Source organism: Prorops nasuta, unplaced genomic scaffold, assembly GCF_024137725.1.
Source record: "Prorops nasuta isolate Cenicafe-Biocafe unplaced genomic scaffold, Cenicafe_Pnas_1.2 PNAS00027, whole genome shotgun sequence".
Taxonomy (NCBI): domain Eukaryota; kingdom Metazoa; phylum Arthropoda; class Insecta; order Hymenoptera; family Bethylidae; genus Prorops; species Prorops nasuta.
Window position 1 is genome coordinate 1,987,443 of NW_027116824.1, and position 20,161 is coordinate 2,007,603.

Sequence of the window (20,161 nt, forward strand, 5' to 3'; positions counted from 1 at the left end):
GTCAACCCAATCCCCTCCCCTTAACTTCTCCTCCCTCCACTATCCGCCTGTCTGCCTTCCCACCACTCCCCCCCCCCTTCCTCCCCCTCCTCTCCTACAACCAAAACCTCCACATGCAAGCCTTCGCACCCCCCCCCCCCCCCCTCGTCTTTATAACGGCTCGACGAAACTCTACAAAGATACCAACCTCTCTCAACAAATTTCACCCTTTTCACTGCCAATGCGCTGTATGTGAAAAAAAATCCATCTTTTTACGAAATTTTCCATTCAGCCGTCTCTCTACGCCCATAACTCACCTCGAGGATATTTCTTCAATCGGATAAATTGATGCTTTTCACGATGCTTTTCCTATTTATGTCAATATGTTTTTCCAAAATAAATAGTGATTTAATGCTCCTGGATTCTGATCTTTGTAGATTATTACAAATTTCAACCGGTGAATGCGAGTACTGTGCGCTTGTTGATCCTTGAACTTATTTACATGGCGGATTATGAGTAATGTAGATTGATATCGTGTTTGGTTGAGACGAAATCTTACTGCAGTGTTTTTATTCGCTCGTTTTTATTTGTTCATAGATCGTTTTTGTAGTTTGTTACGTGAGACTTTATTCGAACATGTGTACGTTAAGCACTGTTTCAACAATTTAATAAAACAATGTTAGTGTATTTTTCGTTAAAATTCGAGTGGAATGTTGAGTATTAACAATGTTCGATAATTGAGCAGCGAATACCAATGCATTTCTTATGGATGGACGCTGTCTTTACATACTAGCTCTAGTATAAAAATCGATACCTCACAGATGTGGTATATCCAATCATCCTTTGACACTAGCTGCTGCTACAGCTACTGCCAATACTGAAACACAATCAATAGTACTATTTTAATGAATCCAGTCATATAAGCTCGCACACTACTTCAATTTTTTACTATTTAAAGATTGCAAAAATTGTCGAGCATGGAAATAATAAATATCGAAAGAACAACTTTTTTAATGATTAATTATGATTGATATATACATGTTTAAATAAATAGTCTTAATGTGTAAGAAACGCATGATTTATGTATATATATAAATTCTTGAAAAATACTCGATAAAATTAATATTATTAGTTATAGTAAATGACAAAAATTTTGTAATCAAATACGTAATTAAAAATCTTGTTAATATTTATTTGCAGGACTTCAACCCGCTAGCACCAAAGCGCAACCAACCTCGATCGGCAAATCCCACAGACCCAGTAGCAGCGTTCTACCTCAAGGTCATACCCCAGGACCTGGGCCCGGTAGCCAAACAAATAGTCGAAGTTTTGCCGCAGCTTTAAGAAACCTTGCTAAACAGGCAGGGCCAGCTTCTACGGAAGAAGAACCACGAGCCAGTCCAAAAAACCGAGCACCTCCTCCTCTGGTTCGAGGACCTTCTCCTGCCAAGGTAAAAATGCTCTCATTAAATTTACATATCTCTCCTTTATCTCTCCTTCTTTGCTACGCCTCTCGTATAATAACGGAAAAATGACGATCGTTTTGCTAAGTACAAACCTTAATTTGCTTTCTTTCGTTTCATCCCCCCCCCCTCTACCCCTCCCCATTATACATCCACCGCAAAGATTTTATTCAAGATAATGAAAATGAAGAGTAATTTTAAAAGATAAAAGTATTTAAAACTTTCAATTTATGGTAAAATGTTAAAGTGTACCTGGATGCAGAGTCTACGAGACTCGTGTGTTGTATAAAAATGTAACGATTGCATAGGGTAATTACTTACGGAAGACTTAACGGAAATATAAGGGTTACGAGGACAAAAAAAGAATTGCTAATCCAAGTAGCGGATAAATGAAAAAGAAACTCGGTCTGCCGGAAAGCAGGAAGTTGGCTCACTCGCGATAATCGAAAGATCAAAGAGGCTTCCTATTCCCGGCAGCGGAGCCTTCTTTGGCTTGCAAAGTGCCAAGTTCTGATCCGTTGCTATCTTGACTCGACCGGAGGTACGTCCTTCCTGCCAATTTTCATGGCGAGATCATCCAACCGGCAACTCATTGCCGGCTCTTTACTCGAGTTCATTACAAGCCTTGCTAATAAGTGTTTATCTACGGCTAAGAGAAGTCTTCATTTAAAAAAGAAGAGGGGGGAGGATATACATGACTTTATTACAAGCAAATATCAAAGAACGCATCAGCCATTTGTTAGATCGATGCTAATCTAGTCGCTGAGATGAGATTTTCAATAAACATATGGTTTTTTTATTTTAGGAACGATCTACGCATGAGCGAAGACCAGAAGAAATTCCTTCCTTATATACGACTGCCAGACCTACTGAAGTTAGCAAACATAGCGTGACTGCCGCAGCTTCTGAATTATTGGCTCGTTCCGGTTTTCAACCATACCGGCCCGAGCATCATACCGCTCATGCACCACCGGCTTTTGCCTTGGACCCTGCGGCCTACAGTCCTTATCATCATGGCCTTTATCCACCTCCACATCTGCAACATGCTTACAGGTAATTTCGACCCTGAGTTATTTTTCATCAAAATGTGAGAGGGAAATGCTTCAAATTTTGTAATTTTCTTTTATTTTCTCGTCACCCACAGATTAGAGGAACAATTGTACTTGGAACGGTGTGGAATGTTGAGACCACCATTATTTCCTGGTTTACCGTCATACCCACTTTACGGGTTGAGGTACAGTCCTGATATGCTGCCACCAGCGTCTCTCGGACTCATGTCCCCTGTGATGCACGAACGGTAAGATCGTGGAAAAGAAAACATATGTGTTTTATTTTGCTGTTGCGTCTATCGTTTAAAATTTAGTTTAACCGATGATAGCGATCCATAATTTTAATAGATCTGTCGATCCTGTAAAATTAACTTTGGCCTGTGCGAATTTTCATTTCAGACTGAAACTAGAGGAAGAGCACAGGTTGAGACAAGCAAGGGAACAAGCTGCTATAAGAGAGGACGAGGAAAGGAGAAGAGCAGCACGAAATTCTGGTCCTAGCGGCCCGGTAGCAGCGCCCGCACCTGCATCCGCCGATACTGCAGGTGAGCGAGTCGCTCCACCCCCAACTGCCTTTCATTAAAAGAAAATCGCCACGCGCCAATCACGATATATACCGGATCACATGGATCACGCGCAATCTTCTACCTCTTTGTTTCTTTTCTTTTCCATGGATATAATCTCTTAGAATCTCTCTTTATCATTTATTTTTATCCTATATATGAAGAGTAAAATGAGACAACTAAAGAAAAGCGAAGACTAGGAAATACCAAGATTTTGGTATTGTTTTCTCATGTAATTTTCTTTAACGCCATTCACAACATATATAATTAAAGAAATTATCAAGAGTAATTGTTTGTGGAAACGATTTTTTACTCGACGTGATTAGTTATTATTGTACAATAATAAAACGTAGTAGATAAGTTAAAATAATACTAAAGAATTAAATCACCGTGGTGTTACAATGATAATAAAGTACGAAAAATTATTCAAATTGTATAAAGACAGTATTACTGTGTTGTAATCCTTTTAAGAGTACGAATGTTTTCAATTGTGTTCTACATTCATTTCACACACACATCGTGTCTTCGAGATTCTTTAGTTGTCACTAAAACTGTTACATTTGAAAGGCTACTAATTTCAATATCACGATTGAATTTTTACTTCGTCCCACCTCTGGCTAATCTTTCCTGTAATTATAAAAACGTTTACATTAGTTTTGCAAGTTGCCATAAGACTAAAAGTTGACGATATAACAATTTTTCGATATAACTGTATCAGTGAATGATTTACCAATGTTTTACGCTCGTAAATGATTTACATCCACGAGTACTCGTTTCACGTTGGTTTACTTGTGATTATTGCTTCGTATTATAAAGGAAAAGGTAAATCAAATTAGCTTTTAGCAAGCATTTTCCGGTAACGAATCTTCTTAGAACGAGTCACGAATGAGATGTACTGCGAAAAAACTTCTTCCAGGTTTAAAGACCAGCCGATGAGGCGAGCGAGGAGAAGTCGTTATAGAAATACCTGACTGTGAAAAAATTGAGGAAATAAACATACTACGCTTTTAATCTTAACCTAGATCTAACGGAAGTTATAGAATTAGATAATCATTTCTTATGAAAATAGGAATGGTATTTTTTAAGCAAGTGAACAGTCGAGGACTGCCAAAATTCGTTGTAAAGTGGCGAAGTTAGCATGAACTCGCGACACTTTCCGCGCTTGATCAATATTAGGGAATGATCGAAGAGCTCTAGCTCTTTTCAGAAAAGAAAGACTAATACTTTTTAGCATTATCCCAAGATTTATTGGGATTGCAACACTCCAAATATAATCAGTTTTCTGAGGCCCGATTTAGCTAATTGTTTTATTTACCTGCGGACCGAAGTCGGACTTAACTGCAGTAGCTAGTATTAGGAAAAGATAAGGTAAACGGAAAGAAGTAAGTCGACCTTCGGTCGGTCATTTTACTATCTGTTTATATAATTTCTCGATCAAGAAATGCCTGTCCTAAATCTATTTTGTATTAATAAAATGAGACTAGGAGATCTAATGATGTAAAATGACAAGTTCGTTATTTAGTTAATTGTCTATAATTATTAATACGTCCTCGTACGGCGAAGCTTTAACATAAGAGTGCACGCCGTTTACACATCGGTCTATTTTATTTAAACTGATTTTCCTACTTATTTTATATACTTATGTATATGGTTATTTGCGTAGAAAGACGCTATTTTTATCAGGGTTAAATACGCCTTTTAAGACAAGTAATTCAATTTTCTAATTTTTCGCTCACTAGTATGCTGTAGAAAATATTTGTTACATTGACTAATCAGTGGCAACCAGTTATCACTTAATATGTCTGAGAAATTATTGTTTGTTAAATTCAGTAATTAGAATATTCGTATTTTTTTAACATTTTATATTTTCAATATTATTTGTTTTACTATTTGCTTTTCGAAGGTTACAATACTAACCAACAGAAAGTTAATATATAATTAGGCAAATGAAAAACGGGGCATGTGTGTGTGTAGATGTGTGTATGTATATGTATATATATATTTATATATATAAATATACATTGAATTTATAGGCGTAAATGCACTCTTGCGTTAATTCCCGCAACTGTTTTAGAAATTTTCAATTAATCTTTTAATGTCAAATTAATTTCTCCTATTTATAGCGAACATGTTTTTCCTGATATCCACCGATGTAAATAACTTTGTCACACATGTTTTTTTTGTCAAAATTATACCATTTTTATATAATTTATTATGTAAACATGTATATTTCGACTATAATTGAAAATAAATATTGAAAACGTGATCAAAATTCTGATTGCCTTGGAATTCTTGACCCTCGAATCATTTTCTGAAACAGTTTTGGGGAAGATTCGGTAATTTCTTTCATTTCAACTTTAGCATAACAATCAGGTTTTATTTCACTCATTTAATTTCATAATTATACGATCATGCTATTATGACCATCATTGTTATCATCATCACTGATAGTATCATTACGAAAAGACCAAAATCGTATACTCTCATCAATCATAATGAAGCAGGTAGCACGAACTTGCAACAATATCAATAATTTCATATCGATTTTCATAAAATATTATAGCGTAGTTTGTTTCATTCGAGAGAAAAATCATCCCCAATACTTCGATAACATTAGTTGAAATAATTTGTATAGACTTAGAAAAGGTGACGTGAGGATTACGCGTATTGGGAGGTAAGTGTAAGTCATTAGATGAAAAACCTCAAGCAAATTGCAGTTACATCCAGTCTCGCTATTAAAAAAAAGAAGAACCTACTACTTATATACTAAACAGGTCACGATTGTTTTGCATTTCGTAAAATCACCATGCAGCAGGCTAAAAAACTGCAAGTCACAGCATGAATCCATTGACAGTAAAAAAAAAAAAAAAAAACAGTTGATTAAACAAAGCGATTAACTATCAGGCCTTAATTTAGCAAACCGCCTTTATCTCGCACTTTCTTTCAAGTGTACTTCTTTAACGCTTCTCCTCGTGCCTAAATCTTAATAGTTTAAGAGTCAAACGCGTCCACCGGAAATATTGTTCTTGTACAGTTTGCTTGCCACGGTACATTAGCTGATAAGCAGTGAGATCAGTCGAGGATTACCAAGCACTGTCTTCGGGATTTGTTTCAGCTAGGAAGCCGACCATAGCTGCTCAAATGCACAGCGACCGGGAACGCGATCGGGAGCGTGAGAGCAGTAGGGACCGTCCGAGCAGCAACAGCAACAGCAGCATCAATAATAATATTGGAGTAGTTTCTGGTAGCAGCAGTAGTGCCAGCCACCATAACCAGCTGCAGCAAGCGAACCGGAAGGAGGATCCACTGGCGGTTGCACAGAACATCCAGCAATCGATAACAGCCCCATCCTCCGCAGTGGTATCGACCGATCCATCAACGGTGCCTTCGTCGGTCGTAGCAGCTGGTATCTACCACCCACGACTGCCTCCTTTTCCCAGCCCGGTTGGTCCGACCGGACCTCCGACCTTGGGATCCGCTGCGTCCATATGCTCCATCAATTCCTCAGGTCTGCCACCCCCTTTGGGCTCCGGTCTGGCCCCCCTGAGCTTAGGTCCACCACCCCCGCCGCCGCCACTTCCGCCTCCGCCGCAACCACCACCTCCCCCACCAATTATAAGTTCAGCGGCACCACTCTGTCCACCTTCGATTCCTTCCATACCATCGCTAACTTCCGCTACCATTGGCCCTCCGCCTCCGCCGCCGCCGCCGCCGCCTCCTCCTCCTCTTCCTCCTCCTCCGCCCCCGCCTCCCCTCTCCCCTTCCACTCTCTCTCTACCTTTGACCCCAATAATATCTATACCTTCTCTTCACTTAACTCCAGCAGCATCAAGTACCATTCATTCTAGTCAGCACACCGCCACGATAATAAGTAATGCGGCAAGCACCATTACCACCTCCATATATCATCAGCAGCTACCAACGCCACAGCAGCAGCTTCCATCGACATCCATTCAGCATCAAAGGTTTCTTCCAACAAATCATGGAACAACTTCCTCCTTCAGCAACACTAACGCCGCCGCCAGCCTAGGCGGCAGCAACATGAACGCCAGTAACATTAACAGCAACAGCAGTACCTTAGGACCGCACAGTCTAATGGCGACAGGAGATTCCATCTCGTCCAGCTTGAACGCTACCAGTCATATAACTACGCTTCGAAAGTCACCCCCGCCGCTCTCTCAAAATTATCCCTCGAAGAGCAAAGAGGCTATAGTCATAACTAGCGCGAGTCCGGTGATATTTTCCACCGCTACATCAGCAACCACTGTAACCAGCTCGACGATAGTCACGCAGCAGCAGACCTTCGTCAGGCCCTTCGAAGACTCCTTCAGGTCCTCCAACAAGCCTCAGCCACCGAGGCCTGCGCAAACTGGTCACAGTCACAGCATAGCGAGCCAGATTAACCATCAGGACTGCTCGAAGCCACCCGGAAGCCTGTCCTCTGGCTCGCACGGTATCGCTGGTCAAGCCAAAGAAAATTCACCGGTGGATACCAATAACAAGTCGTTGAGCCAACAGACACCATTGACGCCGCAACAGCAAGCCATTACTTATCCTTCCCAGCAATTTCATCATCCCCACATCTCCGTTTCGCATGTATCTAGTTTGTACAAACCAATGGTCCATTTGTCTTCTTCGACGCACCAATTTCAGCAGCATCATTCTCAATCCAAGCTATCTGTGCCAACGCTCATCACTACCAATAATTCTAGCAGTAATAGTATCGGCGCTACATCGATGCTCAATAGCAAACAGCCGAGCTCTTATCACGACATCGAAATTAACGTAACAACGCCAAACTCGCAACGAAGCGACAATGGCATCCAGAACGCCCCTAATAATCCTGTCGTTAGCGATAAAGGAATGATCAGTGCCAATTGTAACGCGAATAATCATATCTCGTTATCTAATAAGGTTGTGAATCATGCGAACTCTTACCACAAAAGTAGCGCGGAGAACGTCGTGAAGGACAGCAAGATTAATTTGTGCAACGAAAAAACAATTGCTGAAAATCAGAATAAATTGTTGCAGCAGCAATCGACGGCAGTGAGTCAACAGAATCATGTATCAACGAATAATAATTTACTAAAGGAGAAAACTTTACTTGGCCCTTTAGTCTCCGAGCCGAACAAAATTCCGGCAGTGCAAAACGTTTCTGCGACTGTCCAATCAACCGAGAAGGATCATAAGAACGAAACCGAGGTTAAAACGCAAAACGATCAGAACATTTTGTCCACATTACCTGGTCAACCGAGTTTTAAGTTTAGTATTAATGAGATTACATTAAAATCGCCGATAGATACGGCACAATTGATGCAGAGCATTAAATCTGAGGAAGTGTTACGCACCTGTCAGAATGTGTCCAATGTACTTTTGCAGATACCAAAGTATCAAGAGAAGCTACTGAATTTCTCGGCCAATGAGCTGAAAACCGCATTCTGCTTTACTGACAAGTGCAATAATTTGACTGAGATTTCCGTTAAGTGCGAGCCCGCTGTGCTAAATGTGCCTGACCTCAGCAAAGCTTTGATAAGGCAAGATCATGTTAACAACGAAAAAGCTCTTGTAACGACCAACAAGTCGAACGAGGTCACGTCCTCGTTAGACTTGGCTGAAAAGAGACGGAAACGAAAAAGAGAGAGAAGCTCCGTTCTTGCATGCAGCTCCGACTCCGAAGCGGAAGATGATACCAGAGACGTAGATCTTTGGATAACCAAAGGACCACCAGCAAAATTGCAATACTCCAAGAAGAAATTATCTTTTCTCGCCATGTTCGGTTTGACCACCCTCAGCAAAAGAAACGGTAAGATCAAACTGTCACTACTTGTGTACACCGTACAGGGGCAAAATTGCCCTGATTTGGAATATAATTGTTAATTTTAAATTAATTGTTCACAGATTTGGAGCTTTTCAAAGTCGAAAAAAGATACAAATTAAATCCAGATCCGCCGGATCCACCTATTGACTCTGAAGCTATAATAGAGTCGGCGCTACCCATTCCAAGAGAGCATCCTGATGTTTTGCTCTATACGCCAGATTTCGAACCAAAAGTTGGTTTTCTTCGAACTTTCGGTCTAGATATAATGCCTCCGAACAAAAGAGATGGTAAGCACTTGAGTTTTATCCTTGTAATAATTTGAAGAATAAGATAAATAATTTTTTATTTATATACCATTAGAAGCCGAGGTGACATGGCAACGAATATTGCAAGATCGAAAAAAGAGAAAAAGCATCAATTCTGTTACTGCTTATTGCGAGAGAATTGCAAAGGTTTATTCGAAGTATCCACCGTCTTTACCAAAACCTCCACAAAAAATACGTCTATTGGATAGAACCAAAATTAAACACATACCGGTACGGCCACCTCCATTATCTCCATTAGTTCCAAATATTGTTTCTATGTATTATCCCACATTGCCTATGCCTGGTGAAAATGGTGTAAAGCATTGTAAAATAGTGGATATAACCGAGGCCACGGAAGACGTTGGTAATTCTACGGATAGTCTTAAGTGGACTGGAATAGAAAATATTATATTGGCCTATAAGGAGTATTCCAAAGGTACGTACGACCGATTATAAACAATTAACATTGATATTTAATTTTTCGTATTCTCAAACGGAGATATGCATTGTCCACTTATAATTACAGAAAAAACGCTGGAGAAAAGTATTTTGACGAGCGAAACATCAAAATTGATAGCACATTCAAATAATCTGCGGTCGGAGACTATGCAATTGGAGCGACGAATTTACGAGCTCTTATCCGTTAGAACAGTGCTTGACTCTGAACGACGAGCTCTTAGCGAAAAAATTGAGCGTATTAACGCACTTGTTAGCACTTTTAGATAGCAACACGTAACGCACAACACGGAAACTCATTCGTCTGTGATATTATCGACGGGTTAAGAGCCCTTGGTGCATGGTATTCTGCAGAATAATGCTTATAGTACATTAGCTGGGTAAAATCAATATCTAACTTGACCAAATGTACAATAATTATCGATAACTTTTAACTGATTTATTCCTTTTCTTAAAAACTATCAGTAATCTTGAGCTCAAAAACTACTTTCAACTAAATTCAATGTTTATATGAAAAAGAAAGTAATATTTTTTCTGTTGAGCGACATCTTTTTTGAAAATGTGTACTCAACAAATGATTATAATTAAGACCATATCAATATTATAAATGTATCTTGTATAAAGGTATTTGTACAAAGAAAGCTAAAGATAAAGGGTATAACATTACTATTCAAAAATTGATAATAACTATATTAATAATAATTTAGTATCTTATAGTCTGGACTGATGGCTCTTAAACCCTAGTGTATACATAAGTAACACTAATTTGTATCATAATATTTTACTGAAAAATAGAAAAATCATGTAACTTATTTTATTCTAAGTAATGTGGACTTTAATGTCAAGTTATTTGAGATAACGGTATATCATACAATTTGTATCTCTACTGACTAATAATAATGTTAGCCAATAACAAAAGGAGACATAGGATTGAAGGACAACAATCTATTTACTCTTTTGATTCGTGAATTTTGTTATTTAAGGATAAACTTGGCCTTCAAGTTATTATCTACGTCAAAGGTATAAAATGCTTTGTATAAGTTCAATAAACAAAAGAAGGAGAAGCATCAAATAGTCTTTAATATTTGATTAGCATAACTTTTTCATTTACAATATCTGAATATTACTCTAGTCCGTGAACTTTATTATAGTAAGCAAGTAGTTATTCATAACCGAAGATGATCAAATTAATGAGAAATCCTTCCATTCAATGTCCAATGATTATTTTAAGAGACACAAAGGCCAGTAAATAAGAAGTCAAGAAAAGTGAGGTACTTAGGTAAAAGTGACTTAAATAAATATATGAGAATTTTGAGCAGCACATTTCATGTGCTTACTACTTATTAGCCGATCTCCAACATTCCATAAACATAACAATCAGATCTGCATAATGTCCCTGAATACGAGTAATTTTGCAATAAGACTAACATTTTTGGTTTTCTTAGGTCATTATTAATATATTAATTTTGTATACCTTCTAACTACCTAACTTATCTAGCTTTGCTCTCTTAACTTGTATTGATTGACCATCAATCATAACTACAGTTTGTACATTAAGACCAATCATTCACAATTTCATTATTTCGTCCATTGAGTGTCAAACATTATTCAACATTTGTACATATCATTATTTTTATGTATTTGTGTAACAAAAAAACCGTAAGCCTAGCTACAAGCTTCATGTCAGTCTGGCCAAAAGGAAAGTCGTGGGGAACAGTCTAGGAGTAAAATTGTTGAAAACTTGAATGTCTTATCTTTTCAGTAGACCCTTTATCCCACATTGCATATTTTCATCTATCCAGTATACAATTGCGACAGTACTAACATGAAAAATGAAAGAAATGAAAGGATAGCAGTGTTTCATGGCTTTTAGTTTAGGCTTTCATCATATATTTTTTGATCATTAAATACAATGTCATAAGTCAAAAAAACGTAATGAGAATAAATATAATTAAAGTTAAGTAACTTTCTTTTACCAACTTTACTTTTAAAAAGGTAATTTTAATAGCAACAGAAGATTAATTATGAAACTTTGCAAATATCCCAAAAAAGAATTATCATTTAGATTTCTCAAGTTGCTAAAACAGTAAAGTGACTAGCTAATTTATATCTTCCAGCATTTATCCACCTATTATTAAACACGTTGTTATATTTATCTATTTGGTAAAGCTTAAAATCGAATAGAGTTTACTACTACAGTTTGCAATTTTTGCCAAGTAGATCAATTTTACTAATGATAGAAAACTGATCTTTGTACAGTTCATAATTAAATTTTTTTAGCATAACTAGCAGTTGACTAGTAAATTCTACTTTAGCAATAATTTATTACAGTTGGTTTTTAATTAATGCGTTGTTTTTGTAATAAGTAGACAAAATCACGTGTAAATAAAAATAAATTGATATTTTTGCTACGGAAAGCTTTAATCCGGTCAAGTATGCATTAATTTCAAATCAAGAACAATGATTGAAATTAAAGTAATTGAAAAATATTTTTTGTGGATGAATCAGGATGCGATAAAAAAAGTAAACAGCCGTGTGCCAGGGAGGGGGAAGGGATAAGTAGGGTGGGACTTAAATGATAGGAATGGCATGGAATTTCTCGCGCCAAAAATAGGAACACGATTTGGAATTGTTTGATTTGTGTGGCTGTTTCTGTTGATGCCGTTGATGGCGCCGGTCTAGTTCAACGGTCGTTGACGGTCATTTCAGCTTCCGGCTCATAGTGGATTACTTACTGCCTGGCATGGCTATTGGCTACATTAGTGTGAAAGTAAGAGAATAAGAGAGTTTACGAGAGCGTGCCAGAACTTGTAAAGGTAAAATTACGTAGGGTTTACTTAATTTTGTACTCTTAATTTGGATACATAGTTTCATTTAGCTCTGTGGCTGTAGTAGCGTTTAGTTTGATCTCTTGTTTTTCTCGTTCAATTCAGTTTTTAATCGCTTCTTCTTCCTTGCTTTGCCACAGGTCATTTGTTCCCGGGCTTTCGTTACCAGAGGTGAATTAACGTTCTTGCTTTTAATTTCTAAATAAAATCTAAAGAATCACAAAAAATGTCTGGTCGTGGCAAGGGAGGTAAGTATTTTATATGTCTTCTTTTAATTTTCGCTAGGGTAAAGTGATAATGTAAAGAACATTACTAGGAAAAACAAAGGGAAAGGCAAAGACACGCAGCAGCAGAGCTGGACTTCAATTCCCTGTTGGAAGAATCCACCGACTTTTAAGAAATGGAAATTATGCAGAACGCGTTGGAGCCGGTGCTCCGGTGTATCTTGCTGCGGTTATGGAATATCTAGCTGCTGAGGTTCTTGAATTGGCAGGAAATGCCGCAAGAGACAACAAAAAGACAAGGTTTAAAACGCTTTAATTAAAAACACATTTTTTGTCTTTATCTCTTGCTCTTTCACCCTTTATGTATATATATATATATATATATATATATATATTAATATTTATAATAAGCATCTTATATTTTTTCCCCTTTGGCTTATGTGTTTATATTGATCTTTAACTTAGATTTCTTTCAGAAAAAATATTTCCACAAATCTGAAATATTTTTCTAGTTTAATTTAGAAATATTTAACTTTATCATTTATATGCCGCTATATAAATATTAATAAGTGTTATGTTTCTTTTTGGAATTAACATCATTCTATTAATTTGTGTTTATTACAGGATAATTCCTCGTCATTTACAATTGGCTATTCGCAATGATGAAGAGCTGAATAAACTATTATCTGGAGTAACAATTGCTCAAGGTGGTGTTTTACCAAACATTCAAGCTGTACTTTTGCCCAAAAAGACTGGCACCACTGGTACTGGAAAAGGCGACAAATCATCTCAAGAATATTAAGATAACATTTATCACCAACAGTATTTCAAAAATTTTTTTGCTTTTCACTAATTTGATGAGATTTTTTTTCATTAATAATATAAGAAAACAACTAATATTTCTCAGTATATTTTTGAATCTGTATATTTGTTCATTTCGTTTATAAGATAAAATAATTTAGTAAAAATTGACAAGTTCAATTTTTGAGTGTTAGATTTTAGAAATGACAAAGATTTCATGTTTGTGTTACTTATTCCTGTTCAATATGACATTCTGTAACAATATTTAATATAAAAATAAAAACAATGCTCCATTAAAGTTTGTTTGTAAGTTCTATTGTTAATTGAATAATTGATAAAATTGAAAATGGTATGATGAAATAAAAGGGCAAAATGCATTAAGCTAAAAAATTAACAAAGGTATTAGTTTATTTTTTTCTTACCTTTGTTCATATTTTAGTGTGCGGCGTGTCTAATGTCAATGCTTAATATAAAACGGTATAGGAGGCGCGTCGGTTCGTCGAATTGTGGGATCAACGTGATATTTATTTTTTTCATTATATAGAGTATAGAGACGCATAAACCAGTTTTTTGAACAAAAACAACATACTTTTTATATTAACAACCAAAAAATAATGTCATCTCCACACATAGCTATGTTAATCGAAATGGGGTTCAGTGCTACAAAAGCGTAAGTTCGATCAATTAAGTAATTTGCTGAAATAACCTCAAATAACGACAAAATTGTTCTTTTCAGTGAGAAAGCATTGCAAGCTACAGGTCATAAAGGTGTTGAACCAGCTATGGAGTGGTAAGATGCTCCATGCTCTTATTTTTTTCCAAATTATACATATTCATTTGTCATTAGGCTTTTGGCACACAATGATGAAACCGAACCCTGTCTTGAGCCCCCTGTTGCTGAAAGTGCTCCAGCAGCTATAGCTGATACGCCAACACAAAACAGTAATGCTGGTGGGAGTAGCCAAGTGACAACAGAAACTGCAAAATCTATAAAATGTGATATGTAAGTAATCACAATTGCAAGCTGTTGCAGCAAACAGTCTTATGCCTGTTTTCTTTTAGATGTGGACAACTATTTTCAAACCAGTTAATGGTTGAATTTCACGCTGATAAATCTGGGCATGATCAATTTTCAGAAAGTACAGAGGAGAAGAAGCCCCTTACTGAAGAAGAGAAACAGGCACAATTAAAATTGTTAAGTGATAAACTGAAGCAAAAAAGAATTGAACGAGAGGAACAAGAAAAGAAGGAAGCATTTGAAAGAGAAAAAAATAGGATACGTTCTGGAAAAGAAATGAATGAAGCTAAGAAAAAGTAAGGTTTAAGACACTTATATAAATATCTGTTCTATTGTGTCCTTTATACTAAAACTTTATAGAATGCAGGAGTTAGAAATAAAGAAACTTTTAGAACAAAGGAAAAGAGAAAAGCAAGAAGAGAAAGAGGCCAGACAAAGAATTATGGCTAAAATTGCTGAAGACAAAGCAGCAAGACAGGCTAAGGCAGCTAGTGAAAGTGGTAAATTATGTGAAACTCCAAAAGATCAGACACAGCTTTCGCCTGTTTCTTCATCTTCCACTGCTCATCATAGTAAAAACTATACTGAAACTAGACTTCAGGTAATATTTACATTAGTTTTCTTTTTTGAGCAAAGCTCTATGTGTTAAAAATTTATTAGTCAAATAATCCTAATTCTTTTAGATACGTCTTACAAATGGACAAATTTTAACACAAAGTTTTGGGAGTAAAGAACAGCTTTCAGCAGTAAGATTATTTATAGATATGAATAGGACAGATGGATCAGGAACCTTTACTTTAATGACTAATTTCCCCAAAAAAGTATTTACAGAAGATGATTATGATACACCACTAAATATTTTAGGTATGCTCTGATTTTATAAGGAAAATATGGTTAAAAGGTAAGATCTTATACAATTTTTAATTTTAGGTTTAGTACCCTCGGCTGTTATCATTGTCCAGAAGAAATTGGAATAATATTAAATTTAATTACCGTATCATCAACTAATACTTTAGTTTTCTAACTAATTTTTACAATAGATCTTTTTAAAAAATTCCACTTATCTTCGTACCTTTAACATCTGTTATTCTTTTTATGAAATATGCACATTTTTCAAATTTATTCTTGTTTTTTCAAGTTTCTCTTTGTTAAGGTGTAAAGTAAAAAGGTGCAGATAAGCAAATGCTGCTAGCTTAATTTTATTTTAACCATTGCTAATTTATTTGAAACTATTTAGAATGATAAGATTTTTAATAACAAAGGAACACTTATTAATTTATGAAGCTATTAATTAAATATAAAGATAGTGGAAAACGACGACTTTTTGTATAAAAATTTAAAACCTAAATAAACTTTTTAAAAGGCTAATTTCTGGTCAAAATTAATTTTTAAAAGCTAAGAAAAAAAACATATCAATGACACTCAACGTGTTCGACCCATTCTGATCCACAAATTTTAAGAAACAACAATTTCTTCTGTTTCATTTTTTGAATAAAAATCCTTAGAAATTAAAAATAATAATTAAGAAACTATTCATTTTAAGAATAAAGCACATCTCTATAAAAGAATATAGTTTATTGCTGTTAAAGATCTGAAAAAACGTCGAATGAGTCCAAAAATTATGGGAATTATGCGTTTTTGTTATATTTTGAAAATTCTAAACTGTTTTTTATTTTGTTTATATCGTACATAATCTTTTATTTAATTATAGGCTTAATATAGTAGGTGTTTCACAGAGCAATTCCTGATGAATAACTAAGATTCAGGGAATTTGGGTAAATTTAAAAATAATTTTCTGTATAGTCAATACTGTTTACATATACATAATTAATTTGTTTTTTGAAAGTCTAAGTAGCTTAATGCTAAAAAATATCACACGATTAAGCTTATAAAATTTGCCATAATCTTATTATTTAAATTTTAAACAATCTTAATTCTGAAATGATTTCTCAAATATTGAGAAAATTTCAAAAATGTTAGCTTTTGTAAAATTTACATGTACAATAATTTTGGTCTAAATATTCTCATATTACTTAAACTTAAGTAATTACATAACTAATAGTTTATCTATGTCACAAGATTTGTATTACTTGGTAGTCCTCAGGAGTATTAGTAGGATACAGTAAACTTGTAGAAAGCTTGCAATTGGTAGGGAATTGAGTAATATTATCACAATCAACCAATTGAAATTTTTTATCTAAACATATTCTGATCTCAAAAATATATGATATTTTTTTGTCCTATAAAAAATCAATTAAAATAGTAAGCTAAACCATCTGTAAGAAAAACGATTTTTCTAATGTATAATGATATACTTGCCTTGCTAACCACACAGAGTATTTCAGGTTTTTTTCCAAGTATTTTTTGCACACCTTCTAGCAAAGATTGTATAGTATAATTTTGTCCAGGAACAATACTTGCTTTTGCCAAAACATGCTTCATATCATAAGTATCTAATAACTCTAGACCTTTTTTGAAATATTTCAATTCAGTATTTAAACTTTCTAATGCAGCTGCACATGTACCATGTTTTTCCCATTCATGGCGCCAAAAGGAAGAACGTGGTTTTCTATTTTCAACATCAGTCCATTTCAATTCTAATTCACTTCTAATTTCATTTAAAGCATTTACATCAAATGGTAAGGACTTATCACAGAATTGTGGCCCCACTTTATGATTTTGTGTAGGCCACAATCCATGTATTGTCCATTCTTCACTTGTTGACAAAGAACAGCTATGGTTTGATACTTTCTCTCTCCATAGATAGCAAACTGTTGGTGGCCAGTGTTGAGTAAATACAAAAACATCAAAATCAGTTGAATTTGTTAATCTTTTGTTTGCTTGCTGTCCAATATATTTCCTGGAAGAAAAGTTGTAAATAGAAATGTAAAAAAAGAGGATAGGTTTATAGCATAGCTATATTAGTATCAATGTGTTTGAATTATTAAAAACAAATAAACTTGTGAATAATGCTTGTGATAAAATACAAAATATATACCAATTTAGCATTAACCATTTTAATACAATGTACAAACATATTTCAATAGGTTATAGCTGAAAACATAATTAAGAACTTTTATTCTCGAATCTCATTTTTAATTTATTAATGTTTCCAATTAAAAAATAATAAATTATGGTCGCGCTGTCATTTTATTTAGGCCTAACTTTAAAAAGTCAGGTCATTGAAGTGATACAAAACTTAATTGCGTAATTTAAGTAACTTTTATTAATAATAACGGAGTAGGAAATATCAGATTATATTTTCATAAATTTCAAGTTTAAAAGCCAAAATATTGTGTAGGGGAAAGTGAAATCACTAAACAAACAATGATAATATAAAACTTAACCTTAACAATTAGAGCTTCTATAAACGTTGATTTTTCTATATTTCAATTGTATCAAAATATTAATTTAACTTTCAACCCTGCATATTTAAGTATGTATATATAAAAGTTATTTAAAGTTGAGAAGACCTACTATATGACTATAATTCCCTAAAGCTTCGTCTAGGGTCCCTGTGTTTTGGTACATATTGGTGGCTTCATTGTTCATTAGCTTGGTGTAATGTAATGCGCATATGCAAAACGTGATGCGTCATAAATTGGTTATATTAATATTAGGCGCTTTCCTTTCAGCCAAAATCTCAGTTAAATCTCAGATAAGTGACAGTTATGTACAGTTTAAGTCACATTAACTATACTAAATCGAGTCGCTCAACTGAGATTTAACTGAGATTTTGGCTGAAAGGAAAGCGCCTATTGTCAACACATGCTAAATTCTGTGCTTACTGCTTATACTAGAAATATAGCATTCTTATTGAATGAACTTGCAGTAGAAACAGTAGAGATCTATTTATCAATTTAAACAAATCTGAGGTATAAACATGTGATAATGCTATGCTCTCACTAGCAATAGTGGTAAAGTGCCATCAGTAACGTAGTGTGAAAATGTTAGTGCCCGTATCCCAAATTTACAAATTGGTAACTTGAAAGGCTTTTAGAGAAGGAATCTTTTCAACAGCAATTTCACTTATATGTTTATTAAATGAACAATTTAAAAAAGTTTTAGATAAAGTAGTGCTGTTATTTTAGTTGTGTGGATTTCTAAATACCGATTTAAAATGAGTCAAAAATATTATTTAAATCCCTCTTCCCTTCTCTCTTTTCTCCTCGAAACATAAAGACAAATAATTAATGGAGAATCAGTTATAATATTATCGGGTTCGGTAACCGTAACTGCCTTAGGCCGGTATTCATAGACGTTGCTTATATTTAAGTCTGACTTAAAGTATCGATTGTCTTTTTTCACCTAACAGTAATAGAAAAAGATAACCTATGCTTAAGTCGGTCTTAAATATAAGTAACGACTATGAATACCGGCCTTATTAAACATGATTTCATTACCAAACATGAGAGATAAAATATGAAACAGCTGATTTTATTTACACAACAACTATTCGCTGTCGCACGCAAAGGTCAGCGGCAATTGGTGGTGAATTCAGAACTGACTTAGAAAGGAAAACATTGAACAAATTTTTCACAGAAATTAATATTTAGTATGTCGAACATATTGCACAAAAGTAATTCCATTAATGGTGACCTAATAATTATATTTATTCTATTTTTTCTAACTTGCACTATCTCTTTTTCTCTAACGTTTCCTTTTTAAGCGGCCATTTTTATCACGATTTGATGCGCCACCTAGTGAGTGTTGTAATAGCGCATCGAATCGTGATAAAAATGGCCGCTTAAAAAGGAAAACATTAGAGAAAAAGAGATAGTGCAAGTTAGAAAAAATAGAATAATTATAATTATTAGGTCACCATTAATGGAATTACTTTTGTGCAATATGTTCGACATACTAAATATTAATTTCTGTGAAAAATTTGTTCAATGTTTTCCTTTCTAAGTCAGTTCTGAATTCATCACCAATTGCCGCTGACCTTTGCGTGCGACAGCGAATAGATGTTATGTAAATAAAATCAGCTGTTTCATATTTTATCTCTCATGTTTGGTAATGAAATCATGTTTAAGGCAGTTACGGTTACCGGACCCAATAATATTAAGATAACTGATTCTCAATTAATTATTTGTCTTTATGTTTTGAGAAGAAAAAAGAGATACGCCATTCAAACGGAAGACTGATTAAAATACATATATTTATATATATATATATATATATATATATATTATACATACCATCCATACGTCGGCCAGATCAAACAAAAACAAGAAAAATATAAAGAGACGATGTTACGAATCGATGGCATTTGGTTGAAATTTAACATTGTTTAAGACTGTAAAGTCAACACAAAGAATGAAAATTAATAGCACGTACAAGCCTCTAGTCACCCGAAATCCAATATTTTATTTTCACTACACTAATACATTGAATTGAAGCTGACAGATGATTTTTCGTGCACACTCTTTCTCTCTCTCTCTCTCTTATTTTCTGAAGCTGTGCGAGCAGCTGTATGAAACCCGTCTAAAAAACTACGACGCCAACATAAAATGTCTCGCTCGGGCACTTATCATCACCTGCAACTTATGACTCGCACCTATCTTATTTCATCTCCCTCTCTACATCTTTTTTCTCCCTCTACTTTGCTCTACTTGCTCCAATACATTCTTACTTTCATTTTCTATTCGAGCTTCATT

The 20,161-nt window shown here is 34.9% G+C and overlaps 4 protein-coding genes across 4 annotated transcripts in view; 3 read left to right on the forward strand and 1 right to left on the reverse strand.

Annotated features, from left to right (window-relative positions):
* LOC136782572 (uncharacterized) overlaps positions 1-11,379 on the forward strand; it is a 34,492-nt gene extending 23,113 nt beyond the window's left edge. The window contains exons 9-16 of the mRNA XM_066742081.1: positions 1,180-1,430; positions 2,248-2,495; positions 2,587-2,739; positions 2,891-3,036; positions 6,170-8,857; positions 8,953-9,159; positions 9,233-9,613; positions 9,704-11,379. Of these exons, the coding sequence (XP_066598178.1) occupies positions 1,180-1,430; positions 2,248-2,495; positions 2,587-2,739; positions 2,891-3,036; positions 6,170-8,857; positions 8,953-9,159; positions 9,233-9,613; positions 9,704-9,903 (4,274 nt within the window). The 3' untranslated portion in view covers positions 9,904-11,379. The remainder of the gene's footprint in view (positions 1-1,179; positions 1,431-2,247; positions 2,496-2,586; positions 2,740-2,890; positions 3,037-6,169; positions 8,858-8,952; positions 9,160-9,232; positions 9,614-9,703) is intronic.
* A 912-nt stretch (positions 11,380-12,291) lies between these two features.
* On the forward strand, positions 12,292-13,798 carry LOC136782577 (histone H2A-like). Its single transcript, XM_066742088.1, has 4 exons — positions 12,292-12,449; positions 12,602-12,709; positions 12,778-12,985; positions 13,310-13,798. Exons 2-4 carry the CDS (start codon positions 12,688-12,690, stop codon positions 13,485-13,487), a joined length of 408 nt encoding a protein of 135 aa, XP_066598185.1. The 5' UTR covers positions 12,292-12,449; positions 12,602-12,687; the 3' UTR covers positions 13,488-13,798.
* A 179-nt stretch (positions 13,799-13,977) lies between these two features.
* LOC136782574 (UBX domain-containing protein 1-A-like) lies at positions 13,978-15,853 on the forward strand. The gene is made up of 7 exons (XM_066742084.1): positions 13,978-14,156; positions 14,223-14,276; positions 14,334-14,489; positions 14,549-14,800; positions 14,865-15,105; positions 15,188-15,368; positions 15,435-15,853. Exons 1-7 carry the CDS (start codon positions 14,101-14,103, stop codon positions 15,479-15,481), a joined length of 987 nt encoding a protein of 328 aa, XP_066598181.1. The 5' UTR covers positions 13,978-14,100; the 3' UTR covers positions 15,482-15,853.
* A 368-nt stretch (positions 15,854-16,221) lies between these two features.
* RNaseX25 (Ribonuclease X25) lies at positions 16,222-20,096 on the reverse strand. The gene is made up of 3 exons (XM_066742087.1): positions 19,703-20,096; positions 16,824-17,364; positions 16,222-16,744 (listed from the first exon to the last, which is right to left on the reverse strand). The coding sequence occupies exons 1-3, from the start codon at positions 19,789-19,791 to the stop codon at positions 16,577-16,579; spliced, it is 798 nt and encodes a 265-aa protein (XP_066598184.1). The 5' UTR covers positions 19,792-20,096; the 3' UTR covers positions 16,222-16,576.
* Positions 20,097-20,161: the final 65 nt, after the last annotated feature.